We start from the raw sequence: 21,830 nt of genomic DNA, 5'->3' as shown, positions 1-21,830 counted from the left end.
TGGAGAGGGATGCCTGTCTTGTTGGTGTGATTCCGCATGCCTGTCATGCTTTCTGCAAACCCTCTCAATTGTTACCAGGGATTGCTGTGATTTGCTGGCTGGCCATATGGGCTTCGGTATGTCCTAGCTGTAGTGCTTTTCCATTAATGCTTGTGGTCAGTGCAGACTTGGCCTCTGCCCTACCTGCCACCGCTGGGGCATTGCTTGTGGGTACCTGTGTAGTGGGGACTGGCAACTGAGTAAGCCAACCTCGGGGAATAGCTATGGGTTCCTGCTGTGGTTCTCTCTATGATCCATAACTCTGTCAGCATCAGTGCGTGCATTTGTGGTCATGTTGGGTGTGTGCAGGTCAGTGGGAATGACTCCAGGATCAAGAGTGGTTTGCCTCTGTGGTACAAGATGCTACTGTATTTCTTCTGGAGCAAGCCATGGTCACTGTGGTGGCCTTTCCACCAGCCACAATCTGAATGTGATCCCTGACAGCTGTGAGTGTACTCACCGAGTTACCAAGTTACAGCTGTGAGTGTACTCACCAAGTTACAGAGGTTTGCTTTGTTGCTCAGTCTATACTGTATGTTGCACGTGCGGGTCCTTGGTTTGACTCTCTGTGACAGCGTGTACAGTAGCTGTCGTGAGCAGTCTGATTTTTCTCCATCTCGGTGTGTTGACCTTGTGGCTGTGCAGAAGGGTTGGGATCCAGGAACGTTGGGATTTTCATGGAGAAAGGTTATGTGTGCAGTTTGCCGAGAGGATGGTGGGGAGCTGCACTGTGGGATTGCACAGGTGATGACATGGGTCTTAGTGACCACACATCTGGTACTGTGCATCCACAGCTCTATTGAGGTGTACACCGTGCTCTGGGGTTGCTTGACCAACACCTGTGGTGAGCTAAATCTCATAAAGGGACCGAGGGGGCAAATCTGGAGCTTGAGGGAGAGAGCCCAGGCATTGAGGGCTCATAGATTCGTAGAGTCCAAGGCCAGAAGGGACCATTGTGATCATCTAGTCTTACCTCCTATAGAACACAGGCCACAGAACTTTCCTAACATAATTCCTAGAGAATTTCTGTTTTAGAAAAACATCCAATCTTGATTTTAAAATTGTCAGTGATGGAGAATCCACCAAGACCCTTGGTAAATTGTTCCAATGGTTATTTACCATCACTGGTAAAAATTTACACCTTATTTCCAGTCTGAATTTGTCTAGCTTCAACTTCCAGCCATTCGATCGTTTTATACCTTTCTCTTCTGTTAGATTTAATAGACAATTATAACATATGGACTGTAATCAAGTCACTCCTTAACCTTCTCTTTGTTAAGCTAAATAGATTGATTTCTTTCAATCTATCGGTATAAGGCATGTTTTCTAATCCTTTAATCATTCTTGTGGCTCTTCTCTGAATCCTCTCCAATTTATCAACATCTTTCTTGAATTATGGACACCAAAAATGGACACAATTCCAGCAGCAGTCGCACCAGTGCCAAATACAAAGGTAATATAACCTCTCTACTCCTATTTGAGAGTCCCCTGTTTATGCATCCAAGGATCATATTAGCCCTTTGGGGCCACAACATTGCTCTGGGAGCTCACATTCAGCTGATTATCCACCAGGATCCTCAAATCTTTTTCAGAGTCACTGCTTCCCAGGATAGTGTCACCCATCCTGTAAGTGTGGCCTACATTCTTTGCTTCCAGATATATACATTCACATTTAGCCATATTAGAATGCATATTTTTTGCTTGGACCCAGCTTACCAAGTGATCCAGATCACTCTGTCTTAGTGACTTGTCCTCTTCATTATTTACTAATCTCCAATTTTCATATTTCTGCCAACTTTATCAGACTTTGTTTTTTTCCACATCATTGATAAAAATGTTAAATAGTGTAAGGTTCAGAACCAATCCCTGTGGGACCCCACTAGAAACACAAGATGATGATTCCCCATTAATAATTACATTTTGATACCTATTAGTGAGTCAGTTTTTAATCCATTTAATGTGTGCCATGTTAATTTTATATCATTCCAGGTTTTTAGTGAAATGTCACGCTGTATTGAATCAAACACCTTACAGAACTCTATTACATCTACATTATTACCTTTAGCTATCAAACTTGTAATCTTATCAAAAAAGATACCAAGTTAGTTTGACAGGATCTGTTTTCCATAAAACCATGTTGACTGGCATGAATTATGTTGCCCTCCCTTAATTCTTTATGAATTGTATCCTGAGTCAGCTGCTCCATTATCTTTCCTGGGATTGATGTCAGACTGACAGGCCTACAATTACCTTGGTCATTCCATTGATCCTTTTTAAATATTGGCACCACCTAAGCTTTCTTTGAGTCTTCTGGAACTTCCACAGTGTTCCAAGAGCTATTGAAAATTAGCATAAATGGTCTTGGGGCTGTGGCATTTTTTTCTCTTTTGCAGTGTATGCACCAGTTCTCTATTTGGGGGACGAGACGCTCTCCCCTGTCACATGGATGAATCATTATGCCTGGTTTCACACTGTCTGCAGGGCACTAGGGTAGCCCTGAGCCGTACTCTGTAGTACCGGTTGATGTGAACAGTACGAAGAGGAAGTAGGAGACATTTGGGCATTTCCTTATGCTGTCACGTGGACTTTGGTCTCCAAGTCTGTCAGGTCAATGAACTTCTGCATTCTGTTCACTCGTAAATTGTTTTAAAAATGAAACACAAAAACTCTATCTTTAAACTGTTTGCACAGCAGAGGGAGCTGAAAGTTAAAGAATGTATTCATTCTGTGCTAGTCTGAACAAGTTCAGGATGGGGGTGGAATAATGCATGAGGCTTTTTCATTCCCGCTCTGGGAGATGATGGACATTTATTCCAAACTGTGAAGTGAGTCAGAGGATGTAAAGCCTCAGGTGCTAATGCAGTGTAAGTTATAATATGTAAGACAGCAGTGTTGAGTCAACATAGCGCTTGATTGTATTACTTTCAACTAATATTAAAATACCTCTCATCCTTGTGTAATCATATTCACAAATATAACTTAAAAGGACAATTTAAATCAGAGGTTTTTGTATGTATTGAGTGACTTTTTCAATTAAATGTAAAAGTGTTTGTAAAGCATCTTGTGAATGTTTCAAAACTCCTTTTTTTTGTGTTTTTTCCTGTGTTGGCTTTTTAAATCTTGGTCTAATACAGTCAACTGTTTGTGCATGTTTTACACATGCAGTTTAGAAGTGTTTTTGAAAATGGGGTAATTCTTGTCTTTTTCGCTAATCAAACAGAGTCTGAAATTCCAGAAACATAAGCAGTAGTTTAATTTGTAATTGCAATTAGACTTTCCCTGGATGAAGAGGAAGATGACATGATCTCTGTAGAAATTCAGGTTGTACCTTGTACCCATTTAGAATTAATTGATTTAGTGTAGACCTGTAATCATCTGTCTGGCTTTCCATTTGGGCCTGATCTTGCAGGCTTCAAGATCGGGCCTAGTAGTTACACAATTAAGTTCTATGAAACATCTTCTCCCTACTAGTGTGGTGATCAACTTTCCAATTGTGACTTCATATTTTTAATTCATTTAATTTATTGGGCTTTATTTCATTTCAGACCATCCAGTTACTCTACCTAGTAGGCTGTAGTTTGCTACATTTGTAGCTATTGGACTACAACCAATTAATCAGCCAATATCTCTGAAGGAGACAGAGTCATCAGTACAACACCTGCTTGACCTGTCTTACTCTTGTCTGTATTATTCATATCCTTGCTCTGTTTTAGAAATCTCAAGAGAATATGATAAAGATAGCTCTGGTGAGTTGGAATTATTTTACATCTGAAGTTAAAATAGCTGCTTATCTCATCTAATTGAGCTATTCAGAGTTTCTGCTCATTTGTAGGTTATTCACTTCCTTTCCATGTAGAGTTGGATAGTTTTAATGGCTGTAAATTTAACTTGTCATGATCACCCTAGTGACTATAACACAACAGAAAGATACTACTATATTATCTACTATTGTGGTGTGGATTCACACCCCTGATCAACAGAGTTATATCCATGTTCATTTATTATAGTGTAGACCTGGCCTCAGGAGTATGAAAAATCCACACTCCTGAACACCGTAACAGAAGTATAATCTAGGTAGCATTCATCACTATGTCTTTTTTACAGGTTCCCATGTCCCATTTAGGGCTTATGTCCTGCCCTCCGTTCCCATTGGTGTCAAGGCTTGGTGCCGTCAGCCATTTTGAATTTTTTTTAAAAATTATTTTTATGTTTGACTAGGGGGAATGTTGCGTGCTTGTGTTTTGATACATTTGGTTGATTGTTTAGAGAAAAAGCTTGAAAGAATAAAGTGAGAGAGCTTAAAGATAAAAAAAAAGAAAGCTTTGGTAAGGTTTAGAGGGGAAAAAAGGAAAGAGGTTATTAAAGAGAAGAAAGATTGTTTGGTTAGGTTTAGTAAGGAGAGATGATTTTAAAGGCTTAGTTTAGCATGTTATTAAAGAATAAAAAAATTGAAATAAATTTAAAACACTTTTAAAATATCAAGTTAGGTTAAAAAAGAACACATGGCAAAAAAAAGGGAATTTTATAAAGTGGAGACTGTTTAGTAAGCAGATGGTAAAAAGTATAAAGGAGGTTAATAGAAAAGCATTTAAAATATTAAATATAAGGGTAGGTTAAAAGAGCATTTAAAAAGAGTTAAATAAAAGAGAAACATATAAAGATAGGTTAAAAGAGAACACGGCAAGAAAAGGGAAAAGAAAGCCCCTTTGCAAAGGGCAAAGATAGACAGCACGTGGTTGACTCAGAGAGAGAGAGATTACTTACCCTTGCGGCCCCTCCTGGGGAAAGAGGGTGCTTCCAAGGGTCAGAACCCCCTCAGACTAATTATCGCCGCCTTTGGATCGGACCAATCAGATGATGTTCTACAGCTGCGTCATAGAATACATTTCCCTGAACCAATCCTACAGTCCCTCTTCTGCCCCTCCCTACCCCCTCCTTTAATTGCCTTATTCTTATCTAAAAGAACAGACCCCAAGCATCTTTCCCGCCACGTAGCACTTTTACATAGGTGCTTTAATAAAGATTAAAGATTAAAACCATCGCTTTGTGACTGCATGAAGCTCAGAGATAGATTATGTGAAGAGCACCCCCACTCCTAGACTTTCCCCCCATACTTTAGCACTTTCTAAACATGCCATGTTTCATTATATACAGGGTTTTTTTACATTTAACATGAAAATACAACATTGACTGAGATGTAACATAACCTGACCTTTTTTAAGGATATTCTTTATGCAGTGAGGCCTATTTGAAGCATGATGTTTGTTTTTTTTAAAAGTTTTTAACATGAAAAAGCAGTATTGACTGAGCTGTAACAAAACAAGGCCCCTCTTACGGATATTTTGTAGAAGTTTAGTGAACTAAAAAGGCTTAAAATACTAGCTTATCCTTTAAAAACTAGTATTTTTAAAGTACCAAAACAGCAGCTAGGTAAGAATATGAAAACTGGCAATTGAGGGGAGTTTACATATGTGTTTTAATGACCCCCCCCCCAAAAATTAACAAAAATATAAACAAGATTGCTTTTTAAAGTTGGGTTTTATACCAAAAAAAAACAAGAAAAAATTAGCGTAACCGTTTTTCTCCAGCGATAAGGAGTCTGCTCCCCGCCGAGACTTTTCAACCCCCCTCCCCCATCTAATTTTTTAAAAATCTAAACCAAGGACAAACAAATTTTTAAAAAAGCCACAGCCACAGGAATCAGGCCATGGGGGTAAGAAAGTTGTCCTGAGTTTTAGGGGGAATGTTGATAACTCTTTTTAGTGAAACAGTTTTGTAGGCAGCCATTCTGTGTTCGTTGTTATGCTTTAGCAAGGGCAAGCATTTGTCATTCGGAAGCACTTTCCCACTTTATGAGGTATTATCTCCCCCATCCTATGGCCTATCAGAAATATTAACAAAAACAAACTTAAGGGTACTTTGTGGCAGTGCCTGCAAAGCAACAATTACAATTTTGTTGATCATCATCTTGCCTAGAGAATATATTTTTGTTTTTATAAAACACTTTTTTATGCAAACTATAACCCTAGATGCTGTACAGCATTCAACAAAATGAAACAGTAGAGGAGAGACCTGAGACATGGTTGAAATCAGAGGGTTATGATTAAGTCCTAATGCAGAGGGCCTGGGGTGGAAAATGAAAAGGTACAGCCGAAGTGGAAGATGGTATGATTTTAAGAGGGGTTCTGGGGCTGCTTTGCAGTGGTCCAGATGCCCCAACAGCCTATATCCCTCATGCACAAGCACCAGGACTGGATGGGGTGGGTGGGCCTTTGTTAGAGGAACAGGCCGCTCATATACCTCTTCTTGTTGTTGACAAACTGTAACCTAACTGCACGCATACCATGGGGGCAACCTACTTCTTTTTTGACGAACCCCACACCCCTTGAACTCCATAAAAACATGCTTCACACAGTTATTTTCAACTATTTTATTTTATAACACGCCCTGTTTTGTTCCCAAAACATGTTCTAACTGTTAGTGTTTTTTCTTAGCGAGGTTTTATAATTTGCTGAACGAAGAAGACGTTCAACATTTCGCATTAAACATTTATCTGTCGGTTTGATTTCATTTAAAATGCTATTTGGGTCCTCGGCCTCTGTCACTTTGTCCACCAATTCTGCCCCTAGAGCTAACTGTTCCTGGGTTAAACAGAGGCACTGCAGCGCATCCCAATGTGGTGATGATGATATTTAACACACTCTTCATACACAAACTACTGCTAATTTCTTTAATTTTACAGTTCACATCATCTAAAGACCAGTACATACAGTCATCATGCCTCTGACTGAGGGCATCTATAGCACACCCAGGAAAATCCTCATTTTGTTTCTCTCTCAGGCAGCTCTTGATGATTTCATGCACAGCCTCTCGTACAATTGGATGTATCACGGTTTTACGGTTATGAACTTGCACAGGCTTAATACTGAATTTCTCCCTCAACTTTAGATAGTACAGGCCTATAGAATAAGCATCCTCCTCTGTTACAGCATTCCATTGAGCATCTGGTTTTGGGTCTGGGCAAAAACCGATCGGGCCCAATCCACTCGGCGTCGGTGTCCAGAACCTCCAAGCCCTCTGAAGAACCATCGCTCAGCTGCTGAAAAAATGTACAGTAAGACATACGTGTAAGGCATCTTTGTACTTTTTCATAACATGATTTTAAAACCTTTTACACCATGTATCAAGAGACCCCTTCCATATGCAGCTTTTAAAAACAACAAACGCAATATGTCTCTGGGCAGGCTTGATCCAAAAGGCTCTAGCTAACTGAGCACCAGTGACCGGGTCCCTGCCAAGCCATCCCTTGAACGTTCTTACATAGAACATTCCTGTGCCTCGTCTCCATACAGCCCTTTGTTTGAATTGTTTAGGTTCTCCCACCCTGGGTCCGGAGTCTCAAATAAATCTTGGCCCAGTGGTCTGGCCTCTTGTTTCTCCACTGTGTCGTTCTTGTGGGTACAGACATCATTAGCTATCCCTGTTTCCCCACTCCCATGACCCATCTCAAACACTGTTTGCCACAACTGTATGTTTGTTTCTTCAGGTCCCATAGCAGCAACCGTATAACGTCTCTTCATGAGAGGCTTGACTGCCGATGTTGGCCAGAGCCTTCTAGGTGCAGCCATCTTTAATCATCAGACACATTTAAATAGAAGCTCCTCCTTACTTAGGGAGGGAAAGCAACGGCAGTCCTAAACTATTGGCTAAGAGTACCATAAGAGTACTCAAAATTTCAAAATGGCCGACGGTGCCAAACCTCAACACTAATGGAAATGGGAAAGGAGGGCAGGATATAAGCCCTAAATGGGGCGTGGAAACCTGTCAAAAATACATGGTGATAAATGCTATCGAGGTTATGCTACTCAGAGGTATGCTGACCAAACTCCCAGTGTGAATGTAACTAGGTCAATACAAGAATGTTAATGTTTCTGTTACTGTTACCATTGCTCGGGGAGGTATACTTACACCAACAGAAGCTCCTCCTCCTAGCACACACAAGTTTTTCAAACAGGAAAAAGAAAAAAGGAATTTTATGTGTGATTTGTGTAGCAGTAATGCATGGTGTTGAGAACAGTCTCTTTAGATTATTGTCTGCAAATAAGCTGAAATATTTAGAACTTTGCATAATGTACTGTAAAGGGATTTTATTTTTGTTTAAATATGTCAGGGTAATCTTGTGGCAAATGCTGTGGGAATTGCGACTGTTTTCATCAGTTTGAGTAAAGAGGCATAAATTGTGCACAAATTGTTGTTGCTTTGGGGCGGTAAAGATTTAGTGATTAAAAAAGAGGATTATTTGTTACAACAGAGTCACAACTGTGTGAATATAATAGCTAGTTGAAATCACTTTAATGCAGACATGCATCTTTTTTTCTATTTCTTATTTTAAAAGGAGAAATTTTTTTATATAGATCTGAAAACATTTAAATACACTATGTTGCAGTCCACATTGTGTACCCGAATCACTTTATTTGCACTGGTAATGCCCTTATATTTGCATAGTACTACTTCTTTCTGACCTTTTTTTATGGAAGATTCTCATGAAAGTACTGAACCAGCTTTATCCTGCTTAGTTCACAGTCTAAGACTGTGTCTTTCATGTGTCTAAGAAGGCTAATTTGTCCATTTTCATACAAGTAAATACAGGAACTGATACAAGATCACAGCACAAGGTGGTTTAGTAAAATCTTAGAAGTAGAATGATTCAGAAGCAAGAATGGTTTTACTATCAGGCTGGAAGTCAGAACTCCTGAGTTCACATTAAATTTGGGTAGCCTTTATTTTCTATTCTAGGCTGCTGTGTAGTGTTTGTTTCACCGCAGAGCCAGCTGCATTACAGAAGTCAATAAAATGATCCTTTTATATCCCTTACTGAGAGTGCCAAGATGGTGTAATTGAATTGTTAGTAGCTTTTATCCAAAAGTCCTTATATGTAATTACAGAGTATTTTTATTGTTAAAACATTTCCCATCCTACCTCTCCCATTTTCCTCATTGACTTACTTCCTTTTATTCTAACAGACTTCAATCACTTGTGGAACAGTCTGCAAATTTCTCACTGGCATTCTGAAAGGCACTCCAGCAGCCTATCATAACAGTTTTCAATGCATTTTCTGTGTAAAAAGCCCAATGGCTACAGCACATGTGACAGTGAATAAACTCTTTACTATCTTAAACAATTATGAATGAATTTTAGCTTTATTTGGTTGAAGATGAAATATAATTCTGTGTATTTCATGAGGCTATCACTTTGAAAATTAAAACAAGATTTATTTTCTGTGCCTGAGCCAAGTTTTTTTTTTTTTTTAAGTTAAAGCTTCTGCCTGATGTAGAAAGAGAAGAATAGTCATGTACAATGGGAGGAAAGGATCACGGTGCTTATGACACAAACGAGAACAATTTTAGGATGTTTCTTGCTATAGGACGTTTCTTGCTGCAGGAGGAAAAACAGTGGGAAAGAACTGCAAATCTTAACTGATATGGTCTAGATCTCAGGTGCGTTGTAAATATCCTCTTTATAGCACATAAATAACTCAGATCAGTTGAGTTAAGACTTGTAATAATTAGTATTTCCAGTACACTGTTCATCTGCAAAGCTCTTCACAGTGTTGGTTGGTGTTCCCATTATAGAGTTGAGAAAAGCAAGGCACGGGGAAGATAAGTGATTTGTCCAAAGCCGTACAGTGGTTCATTAGCAGAGCTGGGGATAGAATATTGTCTGACTCCCTGTCCCATCCTCTTCTAGACTGTGCTGCCAGGCTCAAGCACTCAGTTAACTAGATGAGTACGTCTGGGGGAAATCAGAAGACATTTTCCATGGACGGCCCTTGACTCTGGAATTCACTCCCCCACCCAGTAAAACAAAGATTGCATGTGTTGACTTTCAGGAATGTTGTTTGACTTCTCTGTTTGCCTGGACTCTTCCTCTGAGGTGATTTGAAGAGGAGTAGATGAGGAAGGGGTCAGAGTGGCTGTTTTTAGAGTCTTTACTATCACTGGTGGTTGACCTTTTGTGTGAAAGGATTAATGCATTTGTTTGGTTTGAAAGATTCTTTTTTTCATGTGCCTAGAATGGGATCATTTTTATACACTGGAAAAATTAATATATGACAACTCCTTCCCCTCTTGTTATAGCAACCAAGCTAAGACCTGACCAGTCTCCCAAGTTATTTATTTGTTACAGGAACCTCCAATTGAGATATCCCCTCTCTTCCCCACACATCTGTTCTGTTTTCCTTTGCTGTCAGAACTAAGAAGTTACAGTTGTGAATCCATTTTTACTACCCACAGTTGCTGGCTTTATGATGCCGAGTATCTAAATGTCTCTAACGTTGTTTGCCTCAATCAGTGCTTAATTTGTAATGAAAGAGGTGCTGGGGCTCAAGCAATTTTTTTACATTCATAACTGATGCAGCAAGCCCTGGAGTGAAGGGGCTATGAACTGCCAAGCCTAGAGGTGATGGGGCTCAGCCCTGGCAAAAATTAAGCACTGGTCTCAATACACTTCAAAATATCAAAAATAATAAAAATATTTGAGGGGTCGGGTGTGGGTTTTTGTTTTTTTTTGTTTTTGTTTTTTTTTCCAATTTAAGGCCAACATTTTCTGCCTACAGTTAGGCAGCCAGATCATATTTTATCACCTTTGGTAAACTGGCCTATTTTTTCAGAGGTGCCAAGAGTTCACAATCTAACACCACTGAAAATCAGGTCACTTTTATATTTAGATACTTACATTTTGGATTTAGGTGTCAACTTTAGGCATCAAGAATCCACTGAAGTGAGTGAGGCTTTGCACAGGTGCAGGGATCTTCTCATATGTTTCTTCTTTCAAGAAAGGAGTCCAAGTTGATTTGAGTGTTTGTGGGTGTTTTCCCAGTCTGTGTCTGTTTCCGTCTGGGAATCAAGATATTTACATACAAATCTATCTTCATTTTCTCTCTGCTCAGACCAGATCATAGAGGAGAAAAGAATTTAAGACCATAGAATTTGTTTTGCTTAAAATTCACATAATCTTTAAATGCATACAAAGTCTTTGAAGAATATTTCTCTTTGGTCATAGTAGTAGTCCATTTATCATTGTGTTTGATATTTTCTCTGGTGAAAAAGACTTGGATAAAACATTTGTATGAAATTATGCAAACAGAGTTCAGAGGAGAACACAGTTTTAATTACCTGTTTATGTCTCTTTTTTTTTTAAACTTGTAGAACAAAGAAGGCATGCTTTCAGAAGCATGAAATGGGAACCGAAAGTTTAAAAAGTTCTGTGCAAATTGACCTATTTTAGCTAAAAATAGAGATGAGCTGAACTTAGGCCCAGTCGTCCAGCCCTCACTCCAATGAGTGGTCCAATTAAAATCTATCTTGAAAATGTTAATGTACCTTTGGATACAAAGAAAATGATTTATTGGCCCTAGGGTATAGGGAAGTAAAATTTACCCTTCAGTACCAGATGAGACCATCAGTCCATCTAGACTAGAATACTGCTCTGTCAGAGGCGAATAGCAACCCAGCAGCTTCCACAACATGCTAGGTATAATCAGTTTCTCCCTGACATCCACAGTGGATCAGCTTAACCCTGGGCCCTGAAGCATGATATTTCATTACCTTACCTGGCATAAAAACGAGGAGTCTGGTGGCACCTTAAAGACTAACAGATTTATTTGGGTATAAGCTTTTGTGGGCAAAAAACTCACTTCTTCAGATGCTTATGCCCAAATAAATCTGTTAGTCTTTAAGGTGCCACCGGACTCCTCATTGTTTTTGTGGATTCAGACTAACACAGCTACCCCTCTGATACTTGTTACCTGCCATAGGTCATGAAGTAAATAAATAAATCCCGCTATTTATTTGACTCGATCTTGTGTTATGTCACAATAGGTCCTTGGAAGTTTTGTATTGGAACTACTACCAAGCTGCTATTACCATTATTTTATTGAGAAGTAGGACTAAAAGTCAGACTTCCAGAAATGGGATTGGAACATTTGAAAATGCTGGATGGCTCACACTATGGTGATGTTCTGTCAAGGCAGTACTTCAGGGAACTATAACAAATTGTACTTTTGGGAGTACTGCTATCACATATTGTAGGTGGAGGGGTATGGAGTTATACATGGATAATTGGTATTTGCAAGATCTCTCATATCCTAGTGTAATAGCTTTTTACTGTCATGTTGTTGTTACTGAACCGTAACTGCACAATATAAACTTCAGTTTTCCTGAAGAGGTAAATTTCATAGAGCTGTTGATGGGCGTGAAACATTATTAGTGAGTGTCAAGGTTCCCTCCCCACTCTGAACTCTGGGGTACAGATGTGGGGACCCGCATGAAAGCCCCCCTAAGCTTATTTCTACCAGCTTAGGTTAAAAACTTCCCCAAGGCACAAATCCTTTGTCCTTGGAGGGTACGCTGCCATCACCAAGTGATTTAGACAAAGAATCAGGGAAAGGACCTGATTTGGAGTTCCTATTCCCCCAAAATATCCCCCCAAACCCTTACATCTGCTTTCCTGGGGAGGCTTGAGAATAATATCCTAACCAATTGGTTACAAAGTGAGCACAGATCAACCCCCCTGGGTTTTAGGATGCTGAAAAAATCAATCTGGTTCTTAAAAGAAGAATTTTATTTTAAAAAAAGGTAAAAGAATCACCTCTGTAAAATCAGGATGGAAGATAATTTTACAGGGTAACAAAAGATTCAAAAACACAGCAGAACTCCCTCTAGGCTTAGTTTCAAAGTTACAAAATACAGAAATAAACCTCCCTCTAGCAAGATAATCTAATGAGCCTTGCCTTACTTTCTTTCTCTTTTTGCAATATTGAGACTCATTTTAGGATGGTTTGTAGGAGGAGTTGTCTGACCTGATGCGTCTCTGCTTCCCAAGAGAACACACAAACAAAGCCTTTCCTCTCGCGCCACCCCCCCACCCAGATTTGAAAGTATCTTCTTTCCCATTGGTCCTTTTGGTCAGGTGCTAACCAGGTTATTTGAGTTTCTTAACCCCTTACAGGTAAGGAGGAATTCTAGGCTACGGAGCTGTATGGTTATGACAGTGAGTGTCAGGATGGTAACTGAAGGCCCATCTATAACTAGTTACATCACATCGAAGGTGCTAATCCTAAAGCCTTTTTGCTCACAAGGTGTTCACAAATACATCTGCTTCTAAGAATTATTCATTTTTGTTCAGTTTGCTGAAAATGTCAGTTTAAGCAGTTAGCCGATGAATTTAAAATAGCTTCACTATCTCCAACTTAGTGCACCTTCCTCTAAATTTCAGCTATTATTCTGCCATAGGGTTTTATTTGCATTATGGTATTTCAGAAGTAAGCTTAAAATGGGTGGGACCGGGGGAAAGATCCGCTGAATTTTACAAGTTGAAAACAATTACTTTCATAGAAGATATTTGCTATGTGTTTTGTGCAGTGACTTTTCCACTCTGAAGCAGATAAAGGGAATGAACATGTGACCAGAAACACTGGCCACATTATATAAAAACAAAACTTGATTCTTTATTTGAAATGTTTCTTATGCGTTGGCCACATCTTTGTATCCTGTGTCAAAAAACTTTGATAACCAGTATAGTAAGCAGAACATATCTTAAATGCTAGTGTAGATCATGTCCCCTCTAAGTCCCTGGACTGTTAAATATTTATGATTTATAAGGGAAAATTGACATCTGCCAAAATCCTATTTTTTAAAAAAAGAAACAATCAATAAACATCATAGGGTAGCAAGCCTGTGCCTATATAGAATGTCATGGTTATCATTAAGCATACAGACAGGTTTCAGAGGAACAGCCGTGTTAGTGGTCACTCAAAACTTCATGTGGATAGTGGGAATAGAACTCAGCTCCTCCTTTAGAAGCAGAAGTGCTAATCACTGCAGCTAAAGCATGATCTCCAATAGCTATTAGTTGTCTAGGGCCTTTGATATTTCACCAGATATGCTTCCATCCAGGAGAAAATAGTGGCATGCACACACTAGCAAGTTCAATACAATATCTTTACAGACTTAATTCCCATAGCTATATTATAGTACTGAAGACTTAAAACCTTTAATGTGATTTGTTTACATTTTCCATTTCTCTCAGCTTGGACAATAAAAATTGGCGAGTCAATTTCACTTTGATTTATAGTCAATTTCACCTTGCCTTACACCTGCAATAAATAGCACCATGCTGCAATGTTTGGACTCTCCAAACCCTGCTTTGGCCTCTCCAAATTGCTTTGAAAGGCTGTTTCCCTGGCAGAGTTTCCAATCAATTGAAACATTACACACACATAGTATTCATAAAAATAAACGTATACACAGGCACACACATAAAATGCAATATATTATAACATTCGGTTTTATAAAAGTTTATTTTTTAAAAATTCTAAATGGTGTGCTTAATCTGACTTTATCAGTGACAGCGACTTCATGTACTATTGAAATGTAATTCCCTAGGTGCAATCTTTCTGCTTATCTAGAAATACTTTCCTGCTGTGTATGAAACTGAACAGCATACATGGTTTTTAGTTGTCTTGCTAGGTCTCCAGGAAGGCTCTCCTTGTTGCTTTGCCTCCTGGCATTTTTAAATCAGGAAGCTAACTTCAAATGCTTATGGATCGAGGAAAATAGGGTTTAAATATTGATGAAAATGAGCAATGTATGGTTCCCCCCCTGGACACGGTCATGCAGAAGTGAAATGGCAGCATTAAAACACATCCAGCACTTGCTTAAGGCTACTGGCTGTTCTGTCCTGGACTACATATTTTGTAAAAGTGTAGCGGCTGCCGATCTATAGGTATTAAATTTTAAATAACACACTGGCATTTGAGATAACTCATGTTGTCCATGAGAAAAGGTATCGAGGAACATATCTCAGCAGAAGTTTAGCTCACGCCAACTATGCGCCGAACAAGATGGTACCTGCCCTATGGGTGAGTCAGCCTATGGGTGAGAGTTGCCAAAGAGAAGAGAGAAAATGCCAAAACTTCCCACTTTAAAGGAGAGGTTTGCGACTACAATTTTACTGATCAATGGGCAACCGGGGCCCGCCCCTTTTCTGTGTGGAAGGAGGGACCGACGAGAATACGATTACTGCAGGCAGACAGATGGACACACAAGCCGACGGAGAGAGACCCACAGACACAAAGGCACGCTGCAGATGGTCACCCAAGGAGCCACACAAAGAGAGCCAGGGGCTCAAGAGGCTCAGATAACAGGCAGAGAGACAAGCGCGCACACACCCCCGCCCCAGCTCCCTGCTGGTCAGTTTCACTCTCGCCCCAGACAGCTGTGCAGGCAAACGCCTCCGTTGTGGGCCTCCCCCTTTCTCCTCCTTCTCAGAAACCTCCAGCTGCGCGAAACTCCCCATCGGCTGCCCTGGAGGATCCCAGAATAGCCACAACGACATCCTCCTCCTCCTTCCTCCCAGTCCAAAGGCGAGCCGGAGAAAGGGGGAGGACGAAACAAGGCGGGGGAGCGGGGGTGGGCAAAAATGAGAAATGGAAGTTGGAGTTGATTGGTGCTGCTGAGAGGCTGATGATCGCAACTCAGGGTAGGGAGAGGGAGGAGGAGCGGAGCTGGGGGAAAGCTTGCGGGCGCCCACCCACCCCCAGTTGCTGCTGCTGCTTATGCTTTGATGCAAAGGAATGAAGAGGGGTTTCCTGACAGGAAAGCGTGTGGTTGATCCGAGGTGTGTGTGTGCTGGTGGCTGCAGACCTGCCGCCCTCTTTCCTCCCCATGCGGGCGCTTTCCCCCCTAGGCTCTGAGTCCTGGTCGCTCCTACTGCGGGATGGAGACGCATGCTTTCTGGCTAGTGCAACTTTTCCTTTTTGCGCTGTGCGGTAAGTAGCTGGCTTGCAAGCTGATGCTCAGACCATCTCGGGCAAATGATCAGTAAAAGCACCTGGAGAAGTTATTAGCACTCCTAACTTATTAGCATTTATGAGTCTTTGCTGTTCTAGGAAGGAGTTTTGTCTTAAATAACTTAAAGCATTTATTATATTACCCTAGCAACAAAAGTGTTTAACGTACTGGTTTGTGGGTTTCCCTTACAAGGAAACGGAATCGATTTTTGCCAGGCATCTTTAGCTGAATGTAAATGTGGAAATGTAAATCCTTTCTACTAGTCCTGATTCTGCTGGAGAAGCAGAGCCCTTCCAGAAAGGTGATTTCAATAAGGGTGTTTTCTCTCTGGCATGTAATAAAATCATACACAACCTCTCACTCCCTAACTCCCACCTCACTTAAATTATTCAGTAACAGTTTGAGTAAAAAGAAAAGGAGTACTTGTGGCACCTTAGAGACTAACCAATTTATTTGAGCATGAGCTTTCGTGAGCTACAGCTCACTTCATTTGAGTAAGGGAGCCTGAAAAGAAGCCCTTCCCTAAGGCATTAATGAGTTTGTGGCTGTCCTCAAGGAAGATGTGCAGGGTTGTATTTTGTAAGGTTAGTGGCTTTTTAGTGTCATAGGCATTTTTGTGAGACTATATTAGCTGAAGTCTATTTTTAATATACAGCTCCAGCAAATGAGGTGAAAATCAAAAACTAGGGAAAGGCGACTGGGTTATAAAAGAACAGATCGTCTGTTTGGGGAGAGGGTTTTTCTAAGAGCAGAAGGAATCTCTTCCTGTGATATCAAGCACTGGGAACAGACCTCTGATAGTATCCCGGTGAGAAAGGAGAAGCTCTCTCCAGCCCTTTCCTTGTTTCCCCACACACGCCTTATCAATTAGTTACAGCGTGAGAGATGTGTACATTTCGCCCAGGGTGTTGGTGATGCCGTGACAGGCACGGAACCACCTCCTTCTCAGCCATGCCGCAGATGGCTGCTGTAAGAACTAGAGAACAAGAGTGAATAAATGTAAAAATAAGATACCAAAATCCTGAAAAGTGTTGAGAACTGAATTGGGGTTGTGCACCCAGGAACTGTATGGCTTTCTCCCCCTTTCTTCTCGCACTGATATTAACTAAGGGAGCACATTTTTCTGTAAAATAATCATCTTTGCCATGGTAGCTGGCTTCTTGTAGATTTGGCCAATTCCCAAAGTCCTCACTCAGGCACAGGGCTCATTTTCCTTGAATGAGAGCTGCAAGATTGGTAACTTAGGTGTTGACCACCAGCCCAACATCCCGTAAGCCAATTTTGCCAGGAGATGAGTCAAGAAATACATTACTATATATGCTCACTTTCCAGGAAGAATGAATTAATTAACTTCTGAATTATATTCATCCTTTTCACACTAGCTTCAGTGTGGGCTCCCTCTCCTCTCTTTGGGAAGCAGGGAATTTTCATGGTCCGGAGGCTGGATGATTCTATTTAGGATTTGCTCAAACAGCTACTTGTAATTGTGCAGATACCTTTCAGATTTTTCTCATTCTTTAACTTCAGTTTACACTATGTTGTTAATCACTGAGATTTCATTTTTTCCCCTTGTAGCTGTCTTTACGAATTCAAGATTTAAAACCTTACAGTCAAATCCAAAGTTACTGACCGAGTCTTATTCTGATCTTATTTACACCAGTGTGACTCAGGTGATCACAGTGGAGTTACTCTTGATTTACACAGATGTAAGTGAGAGGAGAATCAGGCCCAGAGTATTTAAAAGGGTATTCCAAGTACTTTATAGGGGATAAAACCTTGCAAGACCAGAAGTTAGAGATCTTTACATGAAAAGGCCTCTAAATAAGAGGAACATCTGGTTCTGACAATTTTCAGAAATGACAGCCCTCTCATAACATTTTTTGCTTTTAAAAAAAGTAAAGTGTTCATTTTGGTGGCTTTTTCTCTCAACACTGTTTGAAACCTACCTTATGCAGTCAAATGTTTTGTACATTTCCATTTAAAATGCATTTCAGAATACAAACGTTCCTGACACCTAATGGTTGATTTCTTCCCGGCTGAACACAGAAAAAGAATCAGTTATTTTTGAGTATGAGAAACTTTCAGCATTAGACTTTGCGATGACTCTCACAAGTGAAACATGTTTCTTAAGGATTTATTCCCAGACTGAGGACTACTCTTCCTGTACCTCCAACAATTACACACAGTTCTCACCAGAGACACTAATAGGTATAGTCCCAGACTAGAGTTTCTTGCCTAGGCCAGTTGCTCACCTAACTGAATGTCACTGAAGAACTGATTTTCATGGTGGTATACAATGGATTGCTTTTGGTCAGAAGCGAAGGGATGGATTTTGCATGAACAACAAAGATCTAAATGGAACCAAACTAATTCCCTGATTTAAAACAAACTTTTTATGATTACTAAAAAATTCACAATGTGGAATCTGACTATTTAAAATATTACTCAATAATTGTCGTAAGTGTAAGCCAACTGCAGTTTGCACTGATTCTTCTGATGGCAAGTAATACAAACATGGTTCCTAGAATCAGTGATTCCCTAGGGATATTGACTTTAATTGAACGCTTTGAACCATGGTTGTTCCTCCTTGTTTTTACTTCTATATGATCCAGTTTAAACACTGAAAGAAAAGGAGGACTTGTGGCACCTTAGAGACTAACCAATTTATTTGAGCATAAGCTTTCCTGAGCTACAGCTCACGATCTGTAACCTGAAACCTTTAAACACTGACTGACCCTTATGCCCTTTCTCTTTCAGTCAAATGTTGTTATGGTTGATCAGTCAATGCTCCTGTTGAATTACTCAAAGTGTATATTTTGAGAGCCTGTTCTGCACATCTATTTATCTTATTTAATTTACATGGCAGCCATTACCTTAGTATATGAGTGCCTCACAGTCTTTTAATGTATTTTCATCACAACATCCCTGTGAGGCAGGGAAATGCTATTATCTCCATTTTTTTTTACAGATGGGGAACAGAGAAGCTAAATGACTTGCCCAATGTCACACATGGAGTCAGTGGTGGAGCAGGGTTTTGAGTGAACAGTGATTTAACAGTCTAGTAGCATATTTTACAAGAGTAATTGTTCTGGCATTCTTTTCCAAACATTTCCCCCTCCATCCTGTAAAGATGGTTGCTTATTAGTAGTGCTGTGTCTATAGGTAAGGATGAAAGGTGCTATATAAGTGTAAGAAGTTATCATTTAAAGTGAAACTTCATATTTTTTTAAATTGTACAGGCATCTGTCTCAGCAAAACATGTTAAAGTAGAAACGTGATAACTATCATGATCTTTAGCACTTTAATGCCCAGATCTCTAAACATTCTACAAAGTTGTAAAGTATCATTACCACTATATTTTACAGCTGGGGAACTGTAGCACAGAGAAGCTAAGTATTTTGCCAGAGTTGCCCAGCAAATCAGTGTCAGATCTGAAAACTGAATATGGCTCCCCGCTCCCACTCTTGTATCTCATGCTCTGGACTACAAATCCACACTGCTGATTATCACAAGAGATTTATAAGAAGGACCCAATCCTGCAAGGTACTTGCGTGCCTTTTGTAAATACAGAGTCCCCTCAAGTTCAACTCCATGTAAGATTGGATTCCAGTGAGAAAGAGAAACAGATGAATGATTTTTAAAAAAATTGATTAAATTTGAAAAAAAGTTCCATATCATCTTACTGATGAATCTGGTCCACTGTTTTGTGGCTGAAAGGGTTGGGATGAAGGAAGTGTAAATCAGCGTGGGAATGACATTGAATACAATAGATCAGGTGTCAGTCAGTTAGACATAAGTATGAGTCTGTGTGTACTCTTAAAATGAGAACATCTCATTTTGAAACAGACCAGACCAGCTTAGCAATACACTACTCTGCCAAAGCGCTGCTTTTGTTTGTTAGGCATCCTGCATGTTTTCAAACAGCAATCAACAGGAAATATAATTAACGGATGCTATTGCCATCACTTTTGAAGCAAAGCAGACAAATGCTGATGCAGCCTTTGCTTCCAAGTTGCTGTTAGATCCTGGCACAGCTCCACCATACTTCACTGTTTCCATCGTCCTTTCTCCCCCTCTTCCCCTCCCCCCGTAACCTGAAGATTTCTGAGGTCTACCCAGACCCCAGTGTACCGACTCAGACTCGGTACAGTTAAGGTTTCTGGAAAAATGTACTGTGTTCATGAGAGAATGTACATGGATGTGCTGTGGGTGGCAGCAGAGAGCATCAAATATTGGAGCAAAACCATGCTGGTCCCAGAAGTCAAGAAGAATGACACCTACAAGATTAGAGATACATTCCAGATTAAAGATAGGAAATAGAGGGACACACACAAATTGGCAGACTGATTCTGATCCCATTACACTGATGCAATTCCAGTGAATTCAGTGGAGTTACTCCTGATTTACACCAGTTTAAGTGAGACCAGTACTTGGCTCTTACTCTTTTTTTTTACATGGGAATGAAACGGTCTCATAGTGTGTGATTTAAAAATATATATATATACGTTGTGTATACACACACACACACAATTTTATAAGGATATTATTGTGGATGAGTTCCTGGTGTAGGATGGCATGTCCTCAGTAAAAAGTGCACTAGCTGTGGTGGTTCTGCTTTTTAAGCCATATTTCTTTCTTGTACCGTCAAATTGTTATTTGTTTGAGATGCTGTTTCTTTCCACCACCTCAGTGCTGATTACACAGTTTATTCACTGGTTGCCCTAATTGCAAGTAAATCAAATTCCACCTACTTTCACCAAAAATAAGAAAGGAAAAAAAAAAAAAGAAATTGTGCAAAGGGGTCAGTGAAAAACTTTGCTTGCTAAATACCATTTGTGATCATTCTGCGGCTTTGTTTACTTCTCACATCTCTCTCTCTCGTAGCAGACTACCTTCCCCCATATGCACATTTCCACTGTAATAATGACACAAGTCTTAATTCACACTTTTGGTGGAAGTCTGTGTGTGGACACTTTCTGATTTAAAAATAAGAGTCCTATTTCAATAAAAAACAAAATTGAAATAGGATACTTATTCCAAAATACAATTTAATTTTGAAATAAGAGTGTCCATACAGACTGGCACTGAAATAAAAAGATTGTTATTTTGGCGCAAATTTATATGTAGGCCAGCCCTAAGAAAGCTATATAACTAGCCCCAGAAAAGAGGTGGGAATGAGGGAGAGATCTTGATTTTAGCATGACTTTTGACATACTCCTCACATTCTCATAAACAAACTAGGAAAATATGGTCTAGATGAAATTAATAAAAGGTGATTGCAAATCTGGTTGAAAAGCCATATTCAAAGTGTAGTTATCAATGGATCACTGTCAGACTGAGGGATGAGTCTAGTGGGGTCCTGTAGGGGTCTGTCCGGGGTCTGGTGATCTTCAATATTTTCATTAATGACTTGGATAATGGAATGGAGTGTATGCTTATAAAATTTGCAGACGACACCAAGCTGGGAGGAGTTGCAAGCACTTTGGAGGACAGGATTAGAATTCAAAATGACCTTGACAAGTTGGAGAATTGATCTGAAATCAACAAGATGCAATTCAATAAAGACAAGTGCAAAGTACCACACTTTGGAAGGAAAAATCAAATGCACAGCTACAAAATGGGGGATAACTGGGTAGTTGGTAGTACTGTTGGAAAGGCTCTGGGGTTACAGTGAACCACACACTGAGTATGAGTCAACAGTGTGATGCAGTTGTGAAAGGCTTATATCATTCTGGGGTGTATTAACAGGAATGTTGTTTGTAAGACACAGGAGGTAATTGTCCCTCTCCACTCAGCACTGGTGAAGCCTCAGCTGGAGTACTGTGTCCAGTTCGAGCACCACAATTTAGGAAGGATGTGGACAAATTGGAGAGAGTCCAGAGGAGAGCAACAAAAATGATAAAAGTTTCAGAAAACCTGATCTATGAGGAAAGGTTGAAA

The 21,830-nt window shown here is 39.9% G+C and overlaps 1 protein-coding gene and 1 long non-coding RNA gene across 4 annotated transcripts in view; one reads left to right on the top strand and one right to left on the bottom strand.

Moving 5' to 3' along the window:
• Positions 1 to 6,454: 6,454 nt before the first annotated feature.
• Positions 6,455 to 21,830, bottom strand: part of LOC142071134 (uncharacterized) — a 29,306-nt gene continuing 13,930 nt past the window's right edge. Inside the window, exon 2 of the long non-coding RNA XR_012667132.1 lies at positions 6,455 to 7,138. This is a non-coding gene — a long non-coding RNA (uncharacterized LOC142071134). The remainder of the gene's footprint in view (positions 7,139 to 21,830) is intronic.
• The window catches only part of RAMP3 (receptor activity modifying protein 3), a 101,506-nt gene continuing 94,636 nt past the window's right edge, over positions 14,961 to 21,830 (top strand). The window contains exon 1 of one of the 3 annotated variants that reach the window (XR_012667131.1): positions 14,961 to 15,289. Coding sequence is in view for 2 of the 3 variants with exons in the window: in XM_075125581.1 (XP_074981682.1) it covers positions 15,004 to 15,289 (286 nt within the window). In the remaining variant the exon portion in view is untranslated. Of the gene's footprint in view, positions 15,290 to 15,535; positions 15,869 to 21,830 lie in introns of those variants that run through there. The other 2 variants (XM_075125581.1, XM_075125582.1) reach the window with 2 other exon arrangements.

This window comes from Caretta caretta, chromosome 2, assembly GCF_965140235.1.
Source record: "Caretta caretta isolate rCarCar2 chromosome 2, rCarCar1.hap1, whole genome shotgun sequence".
Classification (NCBI taxonomy): Eukaryota; Metazoa; Chordata; order Testudines; family Cheloniidae; genus Caretta; species Caretta caretta.
The sequence above is the reverse complement of the archived record's forward strand: the minus strand, read 5'-3'. Positions and strand labels throughout refer to the sequence as shown.